Genomic DNA, 22,572 nt, shown 5'->3' on the forward strand with positions numbered 1-22,572 from the left:
GTTTTTACGAAAATCCTTCAATATAATTTTTAGTACTAGCATAGTTCGTTGACGAGAATGATCACATGGTAAATTATGGATTTCATTAAATTTACCAATGTACTCCCATTGCATACCAATTGTTAGAAAATTGTTATTTTTTTTTAACATAATAAGTTCTGCAAATACAAGAACGAATTGAATAATTTAAAATGTATTATAGTTTAAATAATTCGGTATTCATAAAATATATCCAATAATTCGTACTATGAATTTCCCAGCGGACTTTCTAAAATAAATTATACTTTTAATATGAAAATTGTAGAAAATGTATCGTTTTATTATAATTTCATAACTATTAATTGAGTACATAATGTACATTTCTCTACAAAGTTACCGATAATATAAATGTTATACATTTCTAATGCATACCGTAATTCTTGCGTATGTATGCTTGAATGCGGATATTGAATAAAATAGTATACTCTTTGATTTAATTGTTTAACCTAACGAAAACTGTCAAAGTGAAAGCGTTAAATTTCTGATTAGTGTAAAATTATACTTAATTTTCTTACTCGAGACATATTTAAAATTAACAAAGATCAATAGTTTGTAATTCAATGTAAATATCACAATTCAATCACGAAGCACGAAATTGTGAGTATAAATAGTAATATCTATATTTTTTATTATGATTCATTACTAAACTTAAGTTAATCAAATATTTATATCAAAAGGTATACAATATTCATACCAAATATAAGTTACATTATTATTATATAAGCTTCGAGAATTATAACAACCTTAGAAGTTGTTCATTGAGTAAGAACAAATTATGTTAATTTGTTATCGTCAAAAAAACAACATAAAAACTAGTTACTTAGAACATCAGTTTGGAAAAAAAAATAAAACCATTAATTTTTATATTATGAATTTGTATTTTTTAAACTAAACGTTTAATATTTAAAAAATACAAATATGGAGTTTTTATTTTTAGATGACTACTTATAAAGAAGTATTCAATTATTTTATGTTAAAATAAATGTCATTATGTAAATTCCAAAATGTTTTTCTTTTTATAAGATTTCCAGGCATTTCACAAAAAAAAAAAAACCAAATTAAAGGACCTCAAAGTGGTTTCGATAAATCAAAACCTTTTGTTCAGCACCTTCCATCGACAACCCACTTGAAAACATCTATTTTTAATTAAGTTTGCTGTGTATTTCTCCCATAGATGGTGTAGGCGTTTGTGGGATAGTGGTATATAGTACACAGTATCTAATTAAAAATCTCCTTTCTACTATGCAGACACATTCTAGAACTATAACACGCCGACTTTTCCACACAAGACTCCCGTAACAAATTAATGAATTAACACGTCTCTTTCTCCTTTGTCTTATACTTGATAACAATTTCCTCGCACTACTACACTAAGTCTTGTATATCTTAAGACTATAAAATTAATCTAATTTATTATTAAGAAACGTCGCAATTATCACGCCGCCGAAAATATATTATAAGTACTATAACTTTATGTCAAACAAACATAACTAATGTTTTGGGAGTTTGTCTAATACCAACATTATATTTGACTTGAATAAATTAAATTATGTTAAAAAAAAATTGATAAATATCTGACTGAAACATAATGACGTTGCTCATATATTATTTATATATAATATACCTTTTGAGTACAAAAAAAAAAATTCAACGCAATACTTACTCCCTCCTATACGTTTTTTGACAGTTGTTCTACTTCTATTTTTAATTCAAAATCCTTTTAATGCTGCACGAACCTTTTTGCTCCGATTGCTATTTCATAATTTAAAATTCAACTCAAGTAATGTAGTAAATACATCTTTGATCCCGGTAGATGGGACCGGGAGTCGGTTTACAAGCTTTTCAGTGTGACCATTTCAGAGTTCATAAAACTATTATACTACACCATATTTTATTATGAAAAAAAAAAACAAATAAACGATAATCACTCACGTTGGTAAAATTGAGTCAACCATACTCGATAGTTATATGTTTAACGCGAAATCTAAACGTCAATCAATTTAAAATCAATATAATATGCACGAGTATAATATTATAATCTATAAACTCTGGTCAACGAGAATTCAATATAATATTATTTATTTTTTGTTTACCTAATATAAATCGTACAAGCAATTTGATTATAAATTATAATATATTTATATTACGTGTTATTTATACGCGACTACCTATATTATATTAAAAAGCTGTCGTGTATACATTATAAATAATTAATAATATTAATGTAACACAATTGCATCAAAACAAGAAAAAACTGCCTATGCCCTATGGTGTAGAGTAAGTCGTTTGGTTGTGAAAACGAAAAATATTTTTGTTTTTGTTCAAATATTATTTTTTGTTTTTCGTGTGACGTGGGTTCATCTCATGAATAAACCCTTCAAACGTCTATCAAAATCATTGCTATTAAACTTTCAATACAATAATGTCGTTTTGTTACGTTTACCCGGGGTAATATTTTAGTAAGTAATCAGTTTCACACACTTCTGCTGTAACATACGCAGAGGTGTATATGATTGTTTATGATTGTTACAACCCGTAACAATCATCATATTTAAATTGACACCAAGCTATAAAAATAAAAAAATTATTCGTCAATACATCGATAACTTTATTTTTTGTTTACGTCGTCAACACATTCGTGGTTTGAACATTTTACTAAAATATACATTGAAATATTTTATAAAATGGCGTGTTTAAAAAACGAATTTTAAGCGAGTTAAGTATTATATTTACTTAAATCATATTTTCTATTGCCGGTAAGTTTTTGTTTTTATCGTACAAAATAGTAAGTAGTAATTATTTTAGAATTATTAAAAAACAACACTTTATATTGCGCGAAAAGAGAAAAAAATTTAAATATTATACATCGTTGAATTCATAATTTACTTATACTATTATATAGAGCCGCGCGTATTATTGTATTTAAATGCATTTTACTTCAGCAATACAAAAAATTAATTAACCGTGAGACAAATAGAATTATTTACAAACAAAGTAAAACACCATTTTGTATATATACTTGATAAAATATAAAGAGTTTAGTAGCTACACGTATTAGAATTTACTATGGCCGTATAGGTTAGGATTTTGTTTACATATCGTAATCGAAAAAAAAATATTGTAAGAATATGGGATGTTGTAAATAAGTATATATATATATATATATATATATATATCAAGTAATTTCAACTTGTTTATTCATAAATAATAAATTTATGTTAGATTCTTAGTAACCAAAAAACGTATTGGAATAACAAGAGGTTATTTTTATTGTATATTTTTATAAAAAGTTTCATATTATAGTACCTTTCTTCGTAAATAAGCAATCTTATCAATTTTTGTGTTGATTTGCTTCAATTTTTTCAAATTATTTTAATAATTTTACAAAAACCTTTAACAGTAAAAAAATTCTACTACCGTCAGATAGTTCTGAAAAAAAAAATGTTAACAGTGAAGTTTCAAACTATAGCTTAAAATTTCGTATCATCACTTTAATAAAAACATAAAAAAATTACTTTTATTTTAAATTATTATAACATCCAAAGAATATATAAATAGACAAGAAGATTTTCCGAACCATATTTTTGTACTTGGATAATTTATAGTCATGTAATTGTTTATCGTGTCGTGTGCTTATTGTAAAAATATATTATAAATATTGTAAACGTCAAAATGAACACAAATAATATTAATGTATTAAAAAAAAAAATTGTTTTTTGCAAAACGAATTATTTCTTACTTGCACTGCTTTGGATGCTATGTTGGAATAAGGTTATTAGTGAAATATAATTTATGTAAAAATATCGATGTTCAATATGAATATGAATGAAATTGAAAAATAATAATATATTATATATTATAACAAGGGGTTATCACGAACAAAAAAAATAATAATACATATTTATCAAGAAATGATAGGTGAAATATAAAATGAAACCGTCATGATATAATTTATATTACTTGTGATTGGCTGACGACGTGCATAAAAGTATATAGTCAATCATTTAAACAATTTATAAACGATTTTTTCAATAAAAAAACGGCCAAAAAGGGAAGAATAACCACTCGTATGTTATTATTATATATAATATTGTATATCTTTCATTAAATTAAATGAGTTTGTGAGTATTTTTATCGTTATTGTTAACATTTGTTAAGTACATTAATATATTTCGCATTGACTTAGTTCAGTTTTTGCATTACATAGCAGAATTTATTCATATTATTTGTTGTAATAACATTTTTAGTAATCAAGTAAAAGTAATTATGGTAAAATACATCAACTTATTTAACAAATTGACAGGTAAAAACTATGTTACAATAAAGTTTTTTTAGTACTTAATTACATTCGCACTTTCGTTAAATAAGTATTCTATTTATATTGTCAATCTATGACTTTCAAATGTAAGGTAATAAATATTTTACCAATTTAATTTTATGAAAGAATTTTTTAGTGTCATTATTTTTGTTTTTTTTATGAATCATAAAATACAATAAATATAAATAACGGTCACTGTCATTCGTACTGAACTTATTTATTATTCGTAAAAATCTGTTATTTTTTAATTTTTTAAATTTAAATAATTTGTTCTCACATTTTACAATCATTATACACAGCATTTTTAAGCAATTCAGTGATAAGGAGTCATAGAAAAATTTGATTTTGAAATTAGTTATGTATAAACACATAAACGACGCTATTGGTATACACATAATATAGTAGTGAAAAGCATCAAATGAAAATTCGATATGTATATACCTGTATACTATACCTAGTGGAATAACGCGTGTACAAAAAAATCGAATTTAGTTCATATACATATCTTTATTTTTTCTCGCGTACACACTACACGTTTGTTTTTTTTATAGGAATAAAAGCGCATTTGTACGATGCGCGATACAAAGGATCATGAATCAATCAAGACGAAAATCCAAAAAGAAAAAAAGTAAAATAGGTATTGGCGGGATTGCGGTTTTATCGCAAAAATTAATTAAAAATTGGGTAACGCGTAGCTAGGTATATATATAATATATAATATATATATTATATCACGAGTATAATCGGATCTTCGTGCACAACCTGTGTATACACTGAGATCGCGTGTTGCAGTTTCTCTCTTTTTTACGTCACTTTCCCCGCAAGTCAATACCCATCGCAAACACGCCACGTATCCCCCCCCCCCCCACAAGCACAACAATAATAGTAGTATGTATTCGCATACACAACCCCGTTTTTTAGTCGGCTTATCCGATATTTTGGCGCACAGAAAAATAAAAATAGATATAAAATCCTCGAGAACTTCTATATTATATCTTGCAGATGAGATTTAGCGATGACGGGTTCTGGTGGGCGTGCAAGAAGTGTGTTATTTCTTTAGGAATGATAAAGTTATCGTTTTTCGATTTGCGTGTTCGGATATTTAATGACCACTAAATTTTAGTTTTAGATGTTTGCTTAACCTCCGTCGTAATATAATATTATAGCTTTCACGGATAATCATTGCTGTAACGATAGTACCTACGATACGCATCATCGTAACCTGAATTTACCGCAGCCACATTGATCAATATTTTTCATATTCTTTTCGTTTTTACCTCTGGTGTCACGAAATAGCTGGGACTCTTTTCAATGGTGATTTGGTTGGGGAACGAGTATGGCATCCGCCTTCTGTACCAATCCAGGCCACGTTCGTAGTTGTCGTCGCGGTCGAAGAAGTGCACCTCGCCGTTGGCCTTTTGCACAGACTTGTGCAGGAACAACATCTCCAACAACGCCCGCGTGCCGCCTTTCCGCACACCGATGATGATCGCCTGTATACGACATAATAATAAATAAATAATTAAATACGAATAATAATAAAATATGCTGTATCGGATAGGTAATCAATCCGTACAATTTTGTACACCAGTTCCAAAAATCGTTATGGGAAATAATATAAACGTTTCCGTGGTACTGGACATATTTTTAATTTCTTGTATGATTCGTATGAAAAAATTGTTACGAAACCTGTTTCACAGATTTGATTAAATTTTATTGAGATTTTTGGCGACTACGTGCTTGGAATATTGTAATACGTAACAATTAAATAATTATTATAATATAGGTTAGGTATAGTATAAATATTGTGAAACAAATATTTCCTATCTTTTAGTTTATCCACTTCAATTTTGTTTAACTACGTACATATTATACATATACGTAATGCATTTTGATTATTTATTAATTTTTTATTATGATGGAAAAAAAATGACTTGCACAAATGCATAATACAAAAAACCGGAATAATGAAAAATACATATTTTGTTGATAGTTGTGTATTATAAATTTGTTGTAAAATACTTGATGTAATTACTAATTATATGCATTATTTATTAGAATTAAATTATTTATTTTTTATATTTTAAAATAATTACGTATAACTTATTATTTATTATTAGTAGGTATTTATTTCTTAACAGTATTTTAGTTACTGGAGGGAAAAGTGTTCGATAGGTTTATTCTCTCCTCCAAGATCAAAATAAAAAAACAAATAACGTTATAAGTTTAACGAGCAAAGAAAAAATATAAAATTATTGAAAATCCAGTAAATATCACTATTCTGTAGTGCAAGACGTCTGCAGTGTTATTAATATGTATTGTTAACATGTCGCAATATTGCATATCACATTTTACCGAGAATCGATGGACTAAAAATAAAACCCATATTACTTTTTTTCATATTACACAAAATATTATTATACCTTGTGACCCGTTGCGTGGGATTCCCGGAAACAGATTGATAATAATATAATCCTACCTCATCATCGGTCACTGTAGTCTATATTTAAGTCAGTTCGCGTATTGTATTTTTAGTTTAATTAATAATATTAGGAAGGCGTCACACCGCATGTGTTGTTACAAGTACGTAACTTGGCAAATTTACGCTCAGCATATTACGTTTAGGTCGGTCAGTTTAAAAATTAGGGTGAATCGACCTATATGAAACTTGATGGTAAGAAAATTATTTGTTTGTATGTTGGTTTTTTACGATAGTTAAATTTTTTAGCAATTATGCGTATATAACATAGCGTATATCAAAAAACCAACATACAAACACAGATAATGTTTTATTATCAAGTTTCATAATAGATCGATTCACTCTAATTTTTAAACTAACGGAGCTAAACGTGATCTGCTGAGCATAAATTTGCAATGTTACGTACTTGTAAGACGGAGACAACACATGTGAGTGTTACGGCCTCTTAACCATCTATTGATATTTATTTTTATGTATTAAGAAGACGCTTCATCCGCATGACCGCATATTATGTTCGTTGAAACTTGTCACCGTATTACAAACGTACAAGGTACAGCGTAGTAAAAACACTAAAAACACTTAAAACCCGTTCCACGAGAACAAAACCAAGTATCAACTAGCCTAGAGCTGTAGTTCAGCAATCAAATTTTCACACTACAGACAGGAGATTTTAGGCTAAACAACATCGTTTTTAATCTGTATATACCAGAACTACAAAAAATAAATATTCAAATTTATTTTAAAAGTACAAAATTAATGGATTTCGAAACTATGAGTACTTTTTTTGTATTGGTGGTGTTAAAATATTAAAAACGATGATGCGATCTTTTTTATAGTGTGAAAATTGGGTTGTTTAATAGCACTAGTGGTTCTTGACCGCGTGAAACAGTTTTTACTATGTTGTACGTTTGTAAGACAGAGACAACCCATGCGGACCGAAACGTCCTTTTAACACATTTGTATTTTTTAGCACGTTGAAAAAACTAAATTTAAAATATACGTTTCAGTCCAAGATAATAATGATTAAATGGGCAACATTTTATACCTATTGCATTTTTTTGCATATTTTAACATTTTAAAAAAACACAATGCTTATTATTCTGTTTTTAATATTTTTGGACACAATTAATATAAAATATTACGTGACATAATGGCATTTGTGTATTACATACATATATAAGATCTGGAGATTTTTTTAACCGATTTTCATTTCAATTTTTATCAAAATGGGCGAATACTGAATGCATACAATGCATAATAGCAGAATGTGCAATGTAATTTATTTATGCTACTGATGAATTATTATGTAAATTATATGCATTTTTAAATCATATATTTAAAAAAAATAAAAATAATTTAAAAACGTGAAGAAATATTATTTATTACTAATAGATTACTGATGTTAACAATTACGGTTTTTTATTAGAAAACGGCAAAATAAAATCGTGTAGAAAAATTCAGTTATTCTTAATAATAGCATTATTAAATATAATCGGTCATTATTTTTCGATTATTTGTTATTTATATTATCAAGTTATTTTAAATATAAGTACATATACATTTTTAAATATTTATGGGATCAATTAAGAGTGAATTAACTCTCCACCGCCTAAGATAAAATTGTATAATCGCCTATGTTTCGTAATGTAATACATTTTTGTTTCATTTCTGTGTAATTATGATAGATATTTTGATTTCGATAAAAAAATATCAATTAAAATATAATAATGATTCATGTATAAAACATTCAACGTTCAAATAAATCGTATATGAATTAAATGTTATTCATACTTAATATTACATCTATCTAAGTACATTTTTCTAGTGTATCACTAAACACATTATAGTAACGTGGTTTTAGTATATGTTTTATACTATTATTAGTTAGCATTATGGTTATAGACATAATTTATTATAATAATAGTTAATTAATATTGTTCAAGATATTAAAAAAACCCATTAATTACCTATATACTTAAAGTCATTGACTATTAATTAATTGTAGACGACTTATTTCTTATACATAACTATATATATATATATGGCATAGAGAAGTTTAGTAATCAGTAAGCGACACGTTAGAAATAAACCATACCATATAATTATACTAAAACGTTGAGTTTATCATCATCACCTATGCTCTATATTAACCAATGTATTGCATTATATAATAATAATAATAATAATAATACGTTTATTTTATAAAGACAATTAAATTTAACTAAATTCATTTACTTAGCAACGGAACTATTATTAAATGTGGATTGTTCTACCAGACAAATACACAAAACAATGAATATTAAAAAAGCTCATAAATACAATATTATTATAGGTACATATTGTGTATTATAATATCGTGATGATATCTTATTGAGAACACTTGAACATTAAAAATAAATTCGCTTTAGATAGTATAAATATACAAAAGTACCTTATTTATATTAAAATTATCATGTTCAATGATGCGTACCTACCTGCATTTATTGTTTGTTTAAATATATACACAAATTAATAAAAAAAAAAAACATTTAAAAGAATATTAAATAAAAAACAGTGCCACCTATTTATGATGATATTTCGTTACAACGAAATTATGATGAAGTGTAAAAACAAAAATAAGGTGCAGTTATTTAAAAATAACTATTGGTAGGTACTATAGGTAGTAAAAAACTCGAACATTTTGAAATGTACATTATTTTGTTTTATAAGACAATTATTTACATACTAGAAGACCTAATAATAATGATACCCGATGGGTTTTTTTAAATAAAAATTAAAATAAACAATAATTTACACATTTTATTCAGAATGAAAGATAAAGTTTGCAACATTTATTTTTACTTGTACAAAATGGGTGGGTAGCTATTATATATATATTGTATACTAAATGTAAAACAAAAACTTCACTCACAAACAAAAAAAAAGCAAATATTAAAATAGTTTAGTATTCATTTTTTTCGATAATCGCATGTCATCAAAATAAAGTATTATAAGAGTATAGAACTCTAAAAATAAAATTATTGTAATATATATATATATATTATATGTTAATATATATGTAATATGTTCCTAAACTTTTTGTATGGAAATAATAATATTAAAGGTTGAAGGATAGTAGTGAATAGTTAAAATTAAAATTTATTTATCGTTAGACAATTAGTTTTGACAATTAAAAATATTGTCTTACAATATTAAAAATAATTTGGAAAATATAAATTATACACAAAAACAAAATTAAATTAAATATCCTGTAAAATTGAAGAATTTTATTATAGTATAGATAATATAATATTTTTTTTTTATTAGATTTAAATATATTTTGAATATTGTAAGGTTGTTAATATGTTATTGGACAATTAAAAAAGCAGATTATAAATTTTCTCGTTGTGGTGATAATTTGGGGCAGTTGAAGATTAATGGTTAATATATTGTGAGATTTTTGAGGAGTTCGCAAAAAAGAAAGGCCTTCAATGGACATTAAAGGAAGGAGAGGGTAGTAGTAAGGTGTGGCCACTAGCCAAATCAGTGACAGAATAAAGATATTATGGTTTTCATAGAGAGATTAAGGTTATAAAATCAGTGTTGTAGTGGGATAGTTGGGGAAATATTTCCTTAAAAATTTATGAAAATTAAAATACTTTAAAAAATATAATTATATGTAATTACTTACATCCGATATATGTTTATTTTTTTATTGTTCATTAAGTGATATTTTAATAATTTTATGGAATTTTAAATATGTAATAGAAATTTTATAAAACAATGAAATTATTTTATCACACGTTATACATAAGCATAATACAACTTATTAGTTATAAGAAATATATATATATTTCAATAATTCTATCATATATGTACGTATAATTAAATACTTTTTATAAAATAATCCTAATAGTTTACTTTAAAAACAATTTCGTTTAATGAAAATTGAATAATAATCAGAAATTAATAAAATGTAATTATTTATATATATTCAATAGCATTCAATTATATAAATTATATTATGTTACAAACAAACTTGAATAAATCTACAATTTATTTGTTTAAATCTGTATAGTATGTATATATTTTAAATTTAACTTTTCTAGAATCAGTTTGTGTACTACTGCACTGTTTATTAAAAAAAATATATATTATAGTCTTGATTTATTAATACGTATATTATTGATTTCATAAAATCATAATGGTTAAGCAAAAATAAATAAATACATTCTAAATACTACAGTAACCACGATAAACTAGAGCATAGAATAATGTGTACCTACCACATTCATACATAAATATAAATATGATTTACGTTTATGGTGTCTTAATGGTCAACTTCAACGTTAATAACATAAATTATTTTAATGATTCCAACAATTTAGTACCAGTAATCAAAACTGTGCAGGAGGATAAAAGATTTGAACTTTTGACGACAAGAAATCTGCAAACCAGGTTTAAAAGTGGGGCTTTGACCAAAATGAATTGTATAATCCAGCGGTTCCCAACCTTTTTAGTTATGCGGACCACCGATTTTGTAAAATAGAAAACTTTTGAGGCCCACCATAGACTAATAAAATACCTATATACGTATGTATAATATAATACATAAAATATTATTTTAAATATATATAATAGTAATGTTAATATTATATGGTCCATGGCCCAGCTTCACGCTGCCCGCGGCTCATGGGTTGGGAACCGCTGGTATAATCGTTAATATTTACAACGCATTAAGTAAAACGTATACTTATTGTGATTTGAGAGAACAGATAAGAATTTATACGTAAATTGTTTCTCTTGTTTTATTAACTTCAGTTTTCCAAATACATATTTTTAATAACTATTGATTTTATTTTAAACGTGTAGTCAAACACGGACAGATGTTACGGTTTTTTCTCTTTCATTATATCTTATAATAATAATCATCGTAATATTATGGCCTCCACATTAACACTGTTTAACAATGGTTGATTTTATATAATTTGCCATTTTTAACTATTTTGTGAAGAATAAAAGGTATGTCTTATTTTGCTCCGATATCAATAACGAATCATATTGTATTACACTTTAAAATATTGTATTGAAACAGACAAACAGTCCATGTTTTAAAGTTGGATACAATTATAAGACTATAATTACAAAGTTTATCGGTGTATAGAACATCGGTAAATAAAGATATTATGGTTATTAATGTTAGAGAAGTTTTTTTTGTTTAAACAGAGAAATATAAGTTAATAGTTGGTGTAGCGGCTATTATAATTTATATATAATATTTTACTCAAATATTATAACGTATATCTATCATAAAAGACAAATAGGATAGACCATTTACCTTACCATTTCATTTTTACTAATTAATAAGTAAATATTTTCTTATCTCTTATTGATAAGGAAAAAAAAAAACAATTTCTGTCCTCGACTAACTTAATATTAGAAAAAAACTTTAAAATATTCTAAATTTACACACAGCAGTATTGAGGTAAGTGTTTTCAAAATACAACAGACGTCAATGAAATATTATCATTTGCAAGAATAATGTTTTACACTGTGTAAATAAAGTTTGCAGCTATGTGCTGGACATGGTAAATATTTCACGATCAAACCTTAAAACTAAAATATAAGACCCAAAATTCCATGCAAATGTAGGTCAAAAAAAATAAATTGTTTTATACATTTCTACGAACAAATAATACAAAAAGGATCTACGATTTATAATATTTTATTATTTTTTTTTTAATAGGACTGTAATAGTATAATTATACCTACTCTGTTTGATAATTTTATATGTAGATAAATCAATAAATTGTTTCCAGATATAAGAATAAGGAATGTATGTATGTATATTGAGTAATAAAATTGAATATCTAACAATTAATGAAAATACTACCTAAAAATACCTACTGTAGCTAATAATTACCTATTATGTGTATTTTAATTGGAATGGGATTTTATTAGGGTATTTTTTAAACATATCTATCCGAATTTTATCCGGATAATTGTATATACTTTTCGAGTCTTGAAAGAAAAAACGAGGCAGTGTATAACGTAAAAACAAAATTATTCCGATAAATAATTAAGAATTGATTTAATATTATTTTTATTTAAATGAAAAATAGCAATGAATACAATCGCCAATCGGGGATAAATAATTTAAACTATACGTTAGATGATATTATATTTAGTTGTCGACCATAAACGAGTTTATAGGTATTGTGGTTTTTGGGTTCGAAACTCGGTTAAATTTTCTTTGGGTTACTCGGGTTATATAGACTTTAAATTCAAACATTTTTACTATTTAATATAAATGGCAGTAGATACATTATCATATGTATATATAAATATAATAGTTACCGGATTGATAATTCATTTTGTTTTCGTGATAAGATTCAAATTAATTCAATATATAAATATATTATTATTATATTCTACTCACGTATATCTGGAGCATAATATAGTTTGTCGACGGGACTGATAAAAAGTTCGTTTTCCGTGTGTATATTCGATTTATACGGAACGAGTTGTATAATATCATCATATTATATATATCTTATACATATTGTACCATTTAAATATATACCCAAATACACACACACACACACACACACACAAACACACACACACACACACACACACACACACACACACACACACACACACACACACACACACTACAAACATTTATATCGTATAAACGTATTTATTGTTCATCAGTTTTTTTTTGTAAAAAAATTCAAACTTGTGGGACTTAGGGATCGCAACCATAAACATTATACACCTGGACTTGAGTATAAAATGCCTGGTGAAGTCATCATGTTCATATTTGTAGGCGTCTAGTGTACTTCGTTATTGAATTGACCGCTGTAATAGATGTATTCAATTTGAAAGAATTGTACCTATACGATTGTATGCGGCGATAGTCGGCCTATATAATACCCAAGGCTACTTTATCATAAATTGATATTGTTATTAGTAGTACAGTAAACCAATAACATTTATTATAACATAGAATCATATAATTATTACTGTATGTTTTAAATTTACGAGTCAATACCATTATGGTACTAGAGTAAACAGGATCATGGTATGAACAGCTTAAAGTTAGACTGGATATTATTTTGAAAACGACATCTTTTATGAACGATAGAAAATAATAACATACGTGATGGCGTATAGAAGTCCGCGTCTCTTCGAATAAAATAAACGATAAATCATTTCATACGCAAAACGCTTCTGAACGAAGTCGATCTGTTCCGAGGAGATTTTGATTCTTAGTGGACTGTAATTATCGTGTTCTATTGATTTTCCGTTGACAGTAGCTGATGGTCCTTGTGGAAACGCGCGTGTACTGACTGGGGTTGCACACCGTGCCCATATTTTTATTGTTGCGTTTTTTCCATCACGCCGGTAACGCGGTATAGTGGTTATAATTTATAAACCGCAACGCCATGCGGAGATGTCCGACGACATTGGGAAAAAACCCAATGCCACACCGGAGACCCCGCACAAAGCCGGCAAAGGCCCGTCGCTGGACTTCGGTGTCGACGGTAGTCGTTGATGTCGTCGGCTATCGCTGGCGTCATTCACTATTGACGGTGCGATGGTATTTGTTTTAACGATTTGTCTCTTTCGATTCTTCTGGCGGTTCCTCGATTGGTTATGACCACTCGTCTTGCATTGGCATCCCGACAAGTACCGTTTTGGCTTATCCTGACGCCTGATATTGTGAGTGCATAACGACATTATGATCAATGTTATACACAAAATTAATATTGAATTGCCTATAGTCTATACGACCAAAGAGTAGTCCACTTCAATGCCGAAACTGACAGATCACGAACACGCCGCTAACTATTGCCATCATCCTTTACGTTATATTAAATGTGGGGACTGGGGAGATCACTCCTCAGACATTTGCACCAAAGACAAAGGCACCCCGGTCAAGTGCGCGGTAGATCATTACTTCCAGCTACAAAGGATATTTAAAATACAGGTAAAGCACTTCTCAAATTTCGCTTAACATCTCATTCAAATCACCAAAACCCGAATATTGTACTCACAGTATGAGACCTTTTCTCGAATCGCCCCCAAAAATTCTTACGGCTCCGCGGTAATTCTAATAATATCCTATTACCTACCTTATAGATACATTAACAATAGACCATTTTCCACATTTTTCAGAGCTTTTCGCATTAATAAACTCTCTAATTTCTCCCTCCTTACAGCTATATTACACAAACCACTTATTGACTTATTCCATAGTCCAAATTTATCCCGAACTCATTAATTTAATCAGCACGAAATCTAAACTTACAAATTATGTTATCTATTACAGTATTACCTATAGGTACAATGTATGTACATTTTAATTGGTCTCTGATCTATATTTATTTAAAGAACTTATTTTATTATGTTGCACTAATGCACTAATATTATATTTACTGTATATTCAATTATGTTTCACTTAAGATATAATTGTTGAGATATAATAACTAATTTTCGAAAGTTAATTTAAAAAAAAACTTTTGAGTCGATACCAACTTAGTGTAAAAAAATAGACAATAGTATAAAATTAATATAATTGTTTTAACAATTATATCATGCTTATAAAATAAATTGCGGTTTATAAAAAATAAATACCGTTATTATATATTTGGTAAATACCTAATAATTAAAAAATATAAATACAATTGGATAGTAAACCAGAACAGTTAACCTAACCTTTATCGATCTAAAAATAATAATAGTTGTATGACTGAATATAATAGTATAATAATAGATAATAGCATAGTTTCTAAATAAATAAAGTAGGAACCATAATTGTATTATACGAGATACGTATATACATAATATTATAACACGTTATGAATTTAATATTCAAGTGTTATGCCATTCAATATTTATTTAAAAATATCTTTTGAATATAAGTACATAATATATTTGTAAAAAGGACATGCGTCATATTAATTAATTTTGTTTACTTTATGATATCGTACGATGGTCTATTGAAATTTACATTAAATACATAATTTACAATCAACATTTTTAAGTATTTAATTGAATATATAATTCGATGTTAAACAAAATAATCAAACAGACGGTGAAGAATATTATGTAACATAACTGTTCCGTTAATGTATCCATATTTAGGTTTTATTACATATAATTATGTCAATAAGTTCTACAAATAGTCAACAACCGTGTATGTATTAACGTATCAACGCAGCAGTCAAACATTTTGTTTTACATTTCAATGAGTTTATATAGCTAGTTACGTTTTGAACAATACTACATTATTAAAATCATGTCGAATAGGCCAGATTATTATTACTTTAGCCTGAACACAGTTACCCGGGTTTATGACTTATGTGTATACCTTTATTATATTGTACTTTTGTCGTTTTTTAATATTTATTTATTTTTTTTACCCACCTGAGGCAATCGTCTGCTGGTCTTCGGAAACCTGAGTCTCCGGTACGCTCGATCGTCTTGAGTCGTTCGGGTGGAACCGGACGTGTCCTCGTCGTCGACCACTTCGTCCAAAGCCTGCAGCGGCCCGCCGTTGGGGCCTCTGTAAATGTGCAGGCCGCCCAGCAGGAACAGCACAGTCACGCACAATACCAACTGGGACCATTGGACATTCGGAACACACCATCTTCGCATTACGATTTACACATCTGTAACGCATACACGACCAATTCTGATTATTATGCTGAAAATTCTCTACCGATTCACTACTTTGAAAATGTACCAAATTTTTGAGATAAATGGGGAAATAGTTAGGAAAAATGAAAATATATAAAACGATACAATCCTTATCGATTGTATTGAAATATATTACGATAATATCAATAATGTACATACAAATGTTGTAACGATGTATTTTAAATAATCCATAATGATATCTATTATTCATAATAATTGTTTGAATATAATATGTACCTAGTATTTCAATAGAATATTATTTTATATTTGTATACGACGTTTTTGTTTGGCCTTTTAATTATGTTCATTTCAATGCATAATTTTACCATAAAATAATAATAACCGATTTGGCTGTTGTATAAATTATGCACACAACAAAAAAATCATAGCTATTGGTTTAACTCAATAATATTAATGTTTAATTAAATTAAATTAATTTTTTAGCATCTTAATAGTTAAACAGTTAATTTTTATTTAACTCATACGTCATTATAAATATAAGTACTATTTTTAAAAAATTTAAAAAAAATAATAATTTGTACAAATAATCATTATACCTAGTTAAATAAGTTAATTTTTTATTTAATTAATATATACCTTTTAAATAAATAATTGAAAAAAAATTTTAACTGGATATAATTTCAATTGTTTGTTAAACAAATCATTTATTTTAAGAAATTAATTGTATAATTAAATAGAATATTTAGTTCATCATATTAATTTTAACTATTCACGAGTAATCATGGTTTTATGTATTTTAGGTATTTATCTTGTAACACTGTACTGTTTGCTGAAGCATGACTACCATGGATTAAATAAGGTATTCAATTTGTTCAACTGTTTAAATTAATTAATGATTTTTAAAAGATAATTAAAAATTAATAACAGTTATGAATTAAAAAAATATAATTTACATTTTTAATTAACCAAAAATAAAAATATGCATTATACATGGATATTATATATTTATATTGTATAATGCATAATATGTTATTTATTAAAAACTATAAAAACCTACAGATTTTGTTTATGACGATAAAGATACATCTTTCAAAATACAATTTTAAATAAGTACTAAGCATCTTTCAATAAATATTCATAAGAATTTATAAGAATTACTTGAGTGTACGTGAATCATGATTAGGTATATAAAATGACAGTTTTTTAAATTATTGAGTTGAAATATTAGGTTATAAGTGGGTAAGTATCTTTAATTTTAATTAAAATATCTAACCAAACAACCTGAATTTTATCAAACATCATACTTTATGCAAATATAGCATTTTATATTAAATTATTTTTCAAACTGTTTTAATTTTCTCAGAAAATATTTTTAACCTGGTTATAAATAAAATGTTTTTATATTTGAAGAAAAGCAATAATTTTTTTTTCTTTTAAAATTATTTGAAATTACATTTAATTAAATAACATATTCTATACGGTCCTATTAGATTAAAATTTCTAATTATATTTAATCGTTCTGTAAAAGTCGTATTGGAATTATGTGTTATACATTTTCACTATTACTTTTTATCGTAAATATTATATTAAAAAAATCTATTTTTCGAACACCTGCACCTAGTCACTCTATAAAAAATGATTAAATTGTAACATATATTTCTTTATAAATACGTAGATTATAGAAATCTAACAAAGCGTTGTTTGTCTAATTTATAGAAATAAAAACATAAAAACACTGATTGATAACCAGTTTTACAATTAAATTTAAATATTAATATTATAATTGCAACTAATATTTTATTATGAAATTTATTCTGCGTGCATGTCAATATCGCTGTAATAAAAAAAATATTTTACTCAATTCAGCGGTGAAGGTAATTTTCCTCAACTCAAACGACCAGACATGTTATAATTGCAGAATATTACTTGAACATTTTTATTCATAATATTGATTGGTAAATTAAGTACCTCAATAAACCAACTATACAATTATGTTGTTATTATACCTATTTATATTAATTGCAATAATCTGAATACTGATGTAATGATTTTGTTAACGTTCGTATTAGAATAGGTTTAACATTAATAAATAAGGTACTTGAATACCTTCAAATTGTAAATTATTTGAACACTGTTAAACATGTACTTGGGGAAGAGAGTAAATGCTTATAAGTTTTATAAGTTATATTATTAAAAAATAAATTCCTTTTTTCGATAAAATAATTTTAATTAAATATCAATATCTTTGTCTGTCAATTAAATATTATTGTGATATCTAAAACTTATTTTATTATCAATTGTATTATAAAGTGGAGGAATTTTGGATTACTTCACAAAAAATATAAAAATAAAATAAAAATACGCTTTTGAGTTTTGTTGTTATAAATTAAAATATCAATTATGAAATAATTATTGAAAATAAACGTTGTTATATTGAAAATAAGCATAACATCAATATAACATGTGTATTGTTACTTTTGCATATTGTTTATGTAAGTTTGGATACAAGAAAAACGTAATATTATTTGGGGAAACTCGAAAACAAACAGTTCATTGTAATAATAATTTATTGTTATAGTACAGCACTAGAATGAATAACTTACATTTAGCAATAATGAATATTTCATGGAGTTCAATGTTCAACATCATTAAAGTATTATTATTGTAAATATGTTCACATGTTGAAAATATATTATTATATACATATAAATTAAAACAATATCATCATAGATTGTGATTATAATATAACTAAGTAGGTATGCGTATAATGCTCGAAAAAAGTTTTCGCTAATTAAATAATTAATTTTAGTACACCTTTTAAGCTTAATATATTATTATTATTATGTTATAAAAAAATGTTTGGATGGTGTTTTGTATGGTGGTAAATCTATTATTTATTTTTAGATTTTCTTTGAGTATTTTTTTTCCGTTTATTAATGTAGTGACAAAGTAAAAACTATATTACTTACAGCTGGTTGGATTTAATACGCATTTGATAAAAATAATATAATTTCATTAATAACGTTAATACATCAACATTTCATGTATTATAATATATTATGTTAATCTATTTTAGACTGAATAACAAATTTATTCAAATTATAGATACACGCATCGTATTAAATACATTACAAAATGATTTTTATCATGTCTATGCTGATGTATGGTATGGAATTTTATAATTCTTAGTGTTCGGTGTTATAAATTTACCAATTCAGTATATCTTTGTTTTAAACGATGTGTATCTTAAATGGAATAGTAAATTATACTGGCGTAAATTCAACAATAATTTATTAAATACTCTTATTCTTATAATTTGAAAACATTTGAATTCATATAACTTTTATACATGGATACTGTAGTATTTATAAATAAATTATACTTGTTCAAACCCAAAGCGTAACAAGATAAAATTTATTTTAACATAAAATATTCGTGGTCGAAATACAATTTATAAGCAGCCGAGAACATTTTTAAAATATAACCTTCCGTCAACGGTTGTTACCATAAATTCTAGTAAATATTTTGTTGGTAATTCATTGTTATTTATGTATCGTTATTATAACGATATGTATTTGCATTTTATTTTACGACTCCGCATTTCCCTACGAACATTTTGAAGTGCAGATAATCGTACGGTTAATTTTCGTACCAATAACCGAACTGATCCACCAAACATAAACATATATGTTATATATATATATATATTATATATTTTGAATTTGTTTCATGAATGAATTCAAATATACTAGCCATTATTTCCATCCATTAAAAAGCATAATTCAAATATTATGATTTGTGCGGGTTCACTAATAAAAGGAATTTCAGGCACCCTTTGTTTTGATATGAAAGTATATATTTTAAAAATACATGATGTACGGTTGGAATTTTTGACTCTTTTCGATAATTATTATCGTACATAATATACAAACAAAAACATCGAAAAAAGTCAGTGGCCAAATGTTATAACAACAAACGCATATAAATATATAATATACGTGTAGGCGAGTTCGAGTATTCCTATTTATTAAAAATACGTCGTGCGTAACGTACTCATAATAATTACCGCGAATAAAAAAAAAAAACACGATTTTCAAAACATGTTATGGTGTATTATTGACCCGATTTTTTCTGATTTTTCTTTTGCATTTTTCAACCGTTAACGACTAAGTATAACAATAGCCACAAGCTCTTTTATAAAATACGTAAATTCAAAATCAAAAATTAATAAATTATTAAAACTCGAATCGAACATTACGATAAGTTATTCGTCATTTCGCCGTCAATTATTATGGTTTGGTATTTTTTCGTTTCTACTTTCATATTTTTTCGAAAACTTCGATCGAATATTAGTGACGACGGGGAAATGGAATATTTCTAAAAACTCATTTTATTACAACGAAATCCATATCGTAATAAAATTATAAAAATGGTGTAGAACACAATTTTAGTCAAGATTGGTTATAAGTATAATTTGGAGTATAATAATGTACACACTCATCACGGGGAATTATTAATATCTCTTTCGTGGTCATCGCCTAAAGACGCGTGCCGTGCGCGTGTGGTCGACTAAAATAAATAATATCATCGTGACGATAGTGTTGGTAGCGAACGCGTGTTTGAAAGACGAAGCGATAATTTGACAAATAATCGGCCCCGGTGACGCGGCACTCCAAATAGGCAATTTCGGTACACAGACGCTTGGCTAAAACCGAGCGGCGTCGTTCGGTAAAATATGTTTTTCGGTCGCCGCGCCGTCGGCGTACAGATAACGATATCATCGACGTTATCATAACGTTTTTATAATAATATTGTCTTATTTGGCGCGCTATAGCATCGCGGATATCGTGTAATTTATATCTTCAGCTACTATCGGCACAAATCGCATCGCGGCAATAATAAATATATTTTGTGATACGAATATAGTGCGATCGTAATTCTTTTTCGTATAAGTCCGGGCAGGACGTAATATATTATAACTGGTATTACTTTGCGACGTCACGCTGTCTCGCGCAGTGACGCGGCATCGTGACGAACACGAAAAAAATGTTAAATAACGGAATAGGGCACCCGTGACCACGGGGTATACGCGTTATTAGATCGTCGCCGTCGTCGTATTAACTATCAAACGATCGTCGTCAGCAAAATTCAGCACTGTCGTGCACAATACAATACGAGGTGTACTGTCGACAACTTACTATCGATACGATATTATTTCAATATTATGACGACGACTATAATATTGTTATATACGCGACCGCATATTATTATACCGTGTTTACCTGGCGCATAGTTCCGGGCGGCGCGATCATTGCCGTGTGGTGGCGCAACGGTGGTGGCGTCGGTGCTCCCGGCGGCCGTTTGGCGGCGGACCCGGCTGTGGCGAGGACACGAGGTACGGGCCCAGCCAGTGGGCAAGTCGTTCGGCGTGGTGGGTAGGACGGTTGGTGGTCGTGGGGTGAACGGAGGACGAGCGTCGGTGGTGGCGTAGTATCGCGTTTACTCGGCGTGCGGGTGGCGGCGGCATCGGCGGTTGAAGTCGGATATGGACGAGGCGGCGGCGGCGGCGGCGCAGGACTCGGCCGGGCGAGCCGATTGAACGTACTAAACGGTTGCCGTCGTCGTCGTCGGCTGTAGTACGCGCGCGAGCGGGTCTCCGTCGATTTCGCTGAAAACGCCGCAAAGCCGCGCTACCGGCGCCGCGAGCGCGCGCGCGCGCACCCCAAAACGAATGCCGACGAAACTTTTATTTCTGCCGTCTCCCCTCTCCGTTTTTCCATCCGCCAAAAGCTCGCCATCCTCGAATCGCCGGCTTTTATGTATTTATTATTATTATTATTATAACCGTCGTCGTTATCGTTATTTTTTTTTTTTGCGATAAACGCATTATACACACACACACATACACACACACACACACGACCGTGTCACGTCTGTCGATGTGTTTACACCGCAATATTATGATATATCGTCGTGTGTGTTTATTATATAGCACAGTATATAATATTATTGTTCGTCCCGAACAGCTTTGACGAATCTGATTTACACGCGAAATTATGTTGTACGCGTGTTGTACCCGCAGGTCCAG

At 27.9% G+C, this 22,572-nt stretch overlaps 1 protein-coding gene across 1 annotated transcript in view; it reads right to left on the reverse strand.

Moving 5' to 3' along the window:
• The window catches only part of LOC132930962 (heparan sulfate glucosamine 3-O-sulfotransferase 5-like), a 38,966-nt gene extending 16,852 nt beyond the window's left edge, over window positions 1-22,114 (reverse strand). Inside the window, exons 1-3 of the mRNA XM_060997090.1 lie at window positions 21,767-22,114; window positions 16,251-16,495; window positions 5,635-5,850 (exon numbers count right to left, since the gene is read on the reverse strand). Of these exons, the coding sequence (XP_060853073.1) occupies window positions 5,635-5,850; window positions 16,251-16,481 (447 nt within the window). The 5' untranslated portion in view covers window positions 16,482-16,495; window positions 21,767-22,114. The remainder of the gene's footprint in view (window positions 1-5,634; window positions 5,851-16,250; window positions 16,496-21,766) is intronic.
• Window positions 22,115-22,572: the final 458 nt, after the last annotated feature.

Source organism: Rhopalosiphum padi, chromosome 4 (genome assembly GCF_020882245.1).
Source record: "Rhopalosiphum padi isolate XX-2018 chromosome 4, ASM2088224v1, whole genome shotgun sequence".
NCBI classification, from domain to species: domain Eukaryota; kingdom Metazoa; phylum Arthropoda; class Insecta; order Hemiptera; family Aphididae; genus Rhopalosiphum; species Rhopalosiphum padi.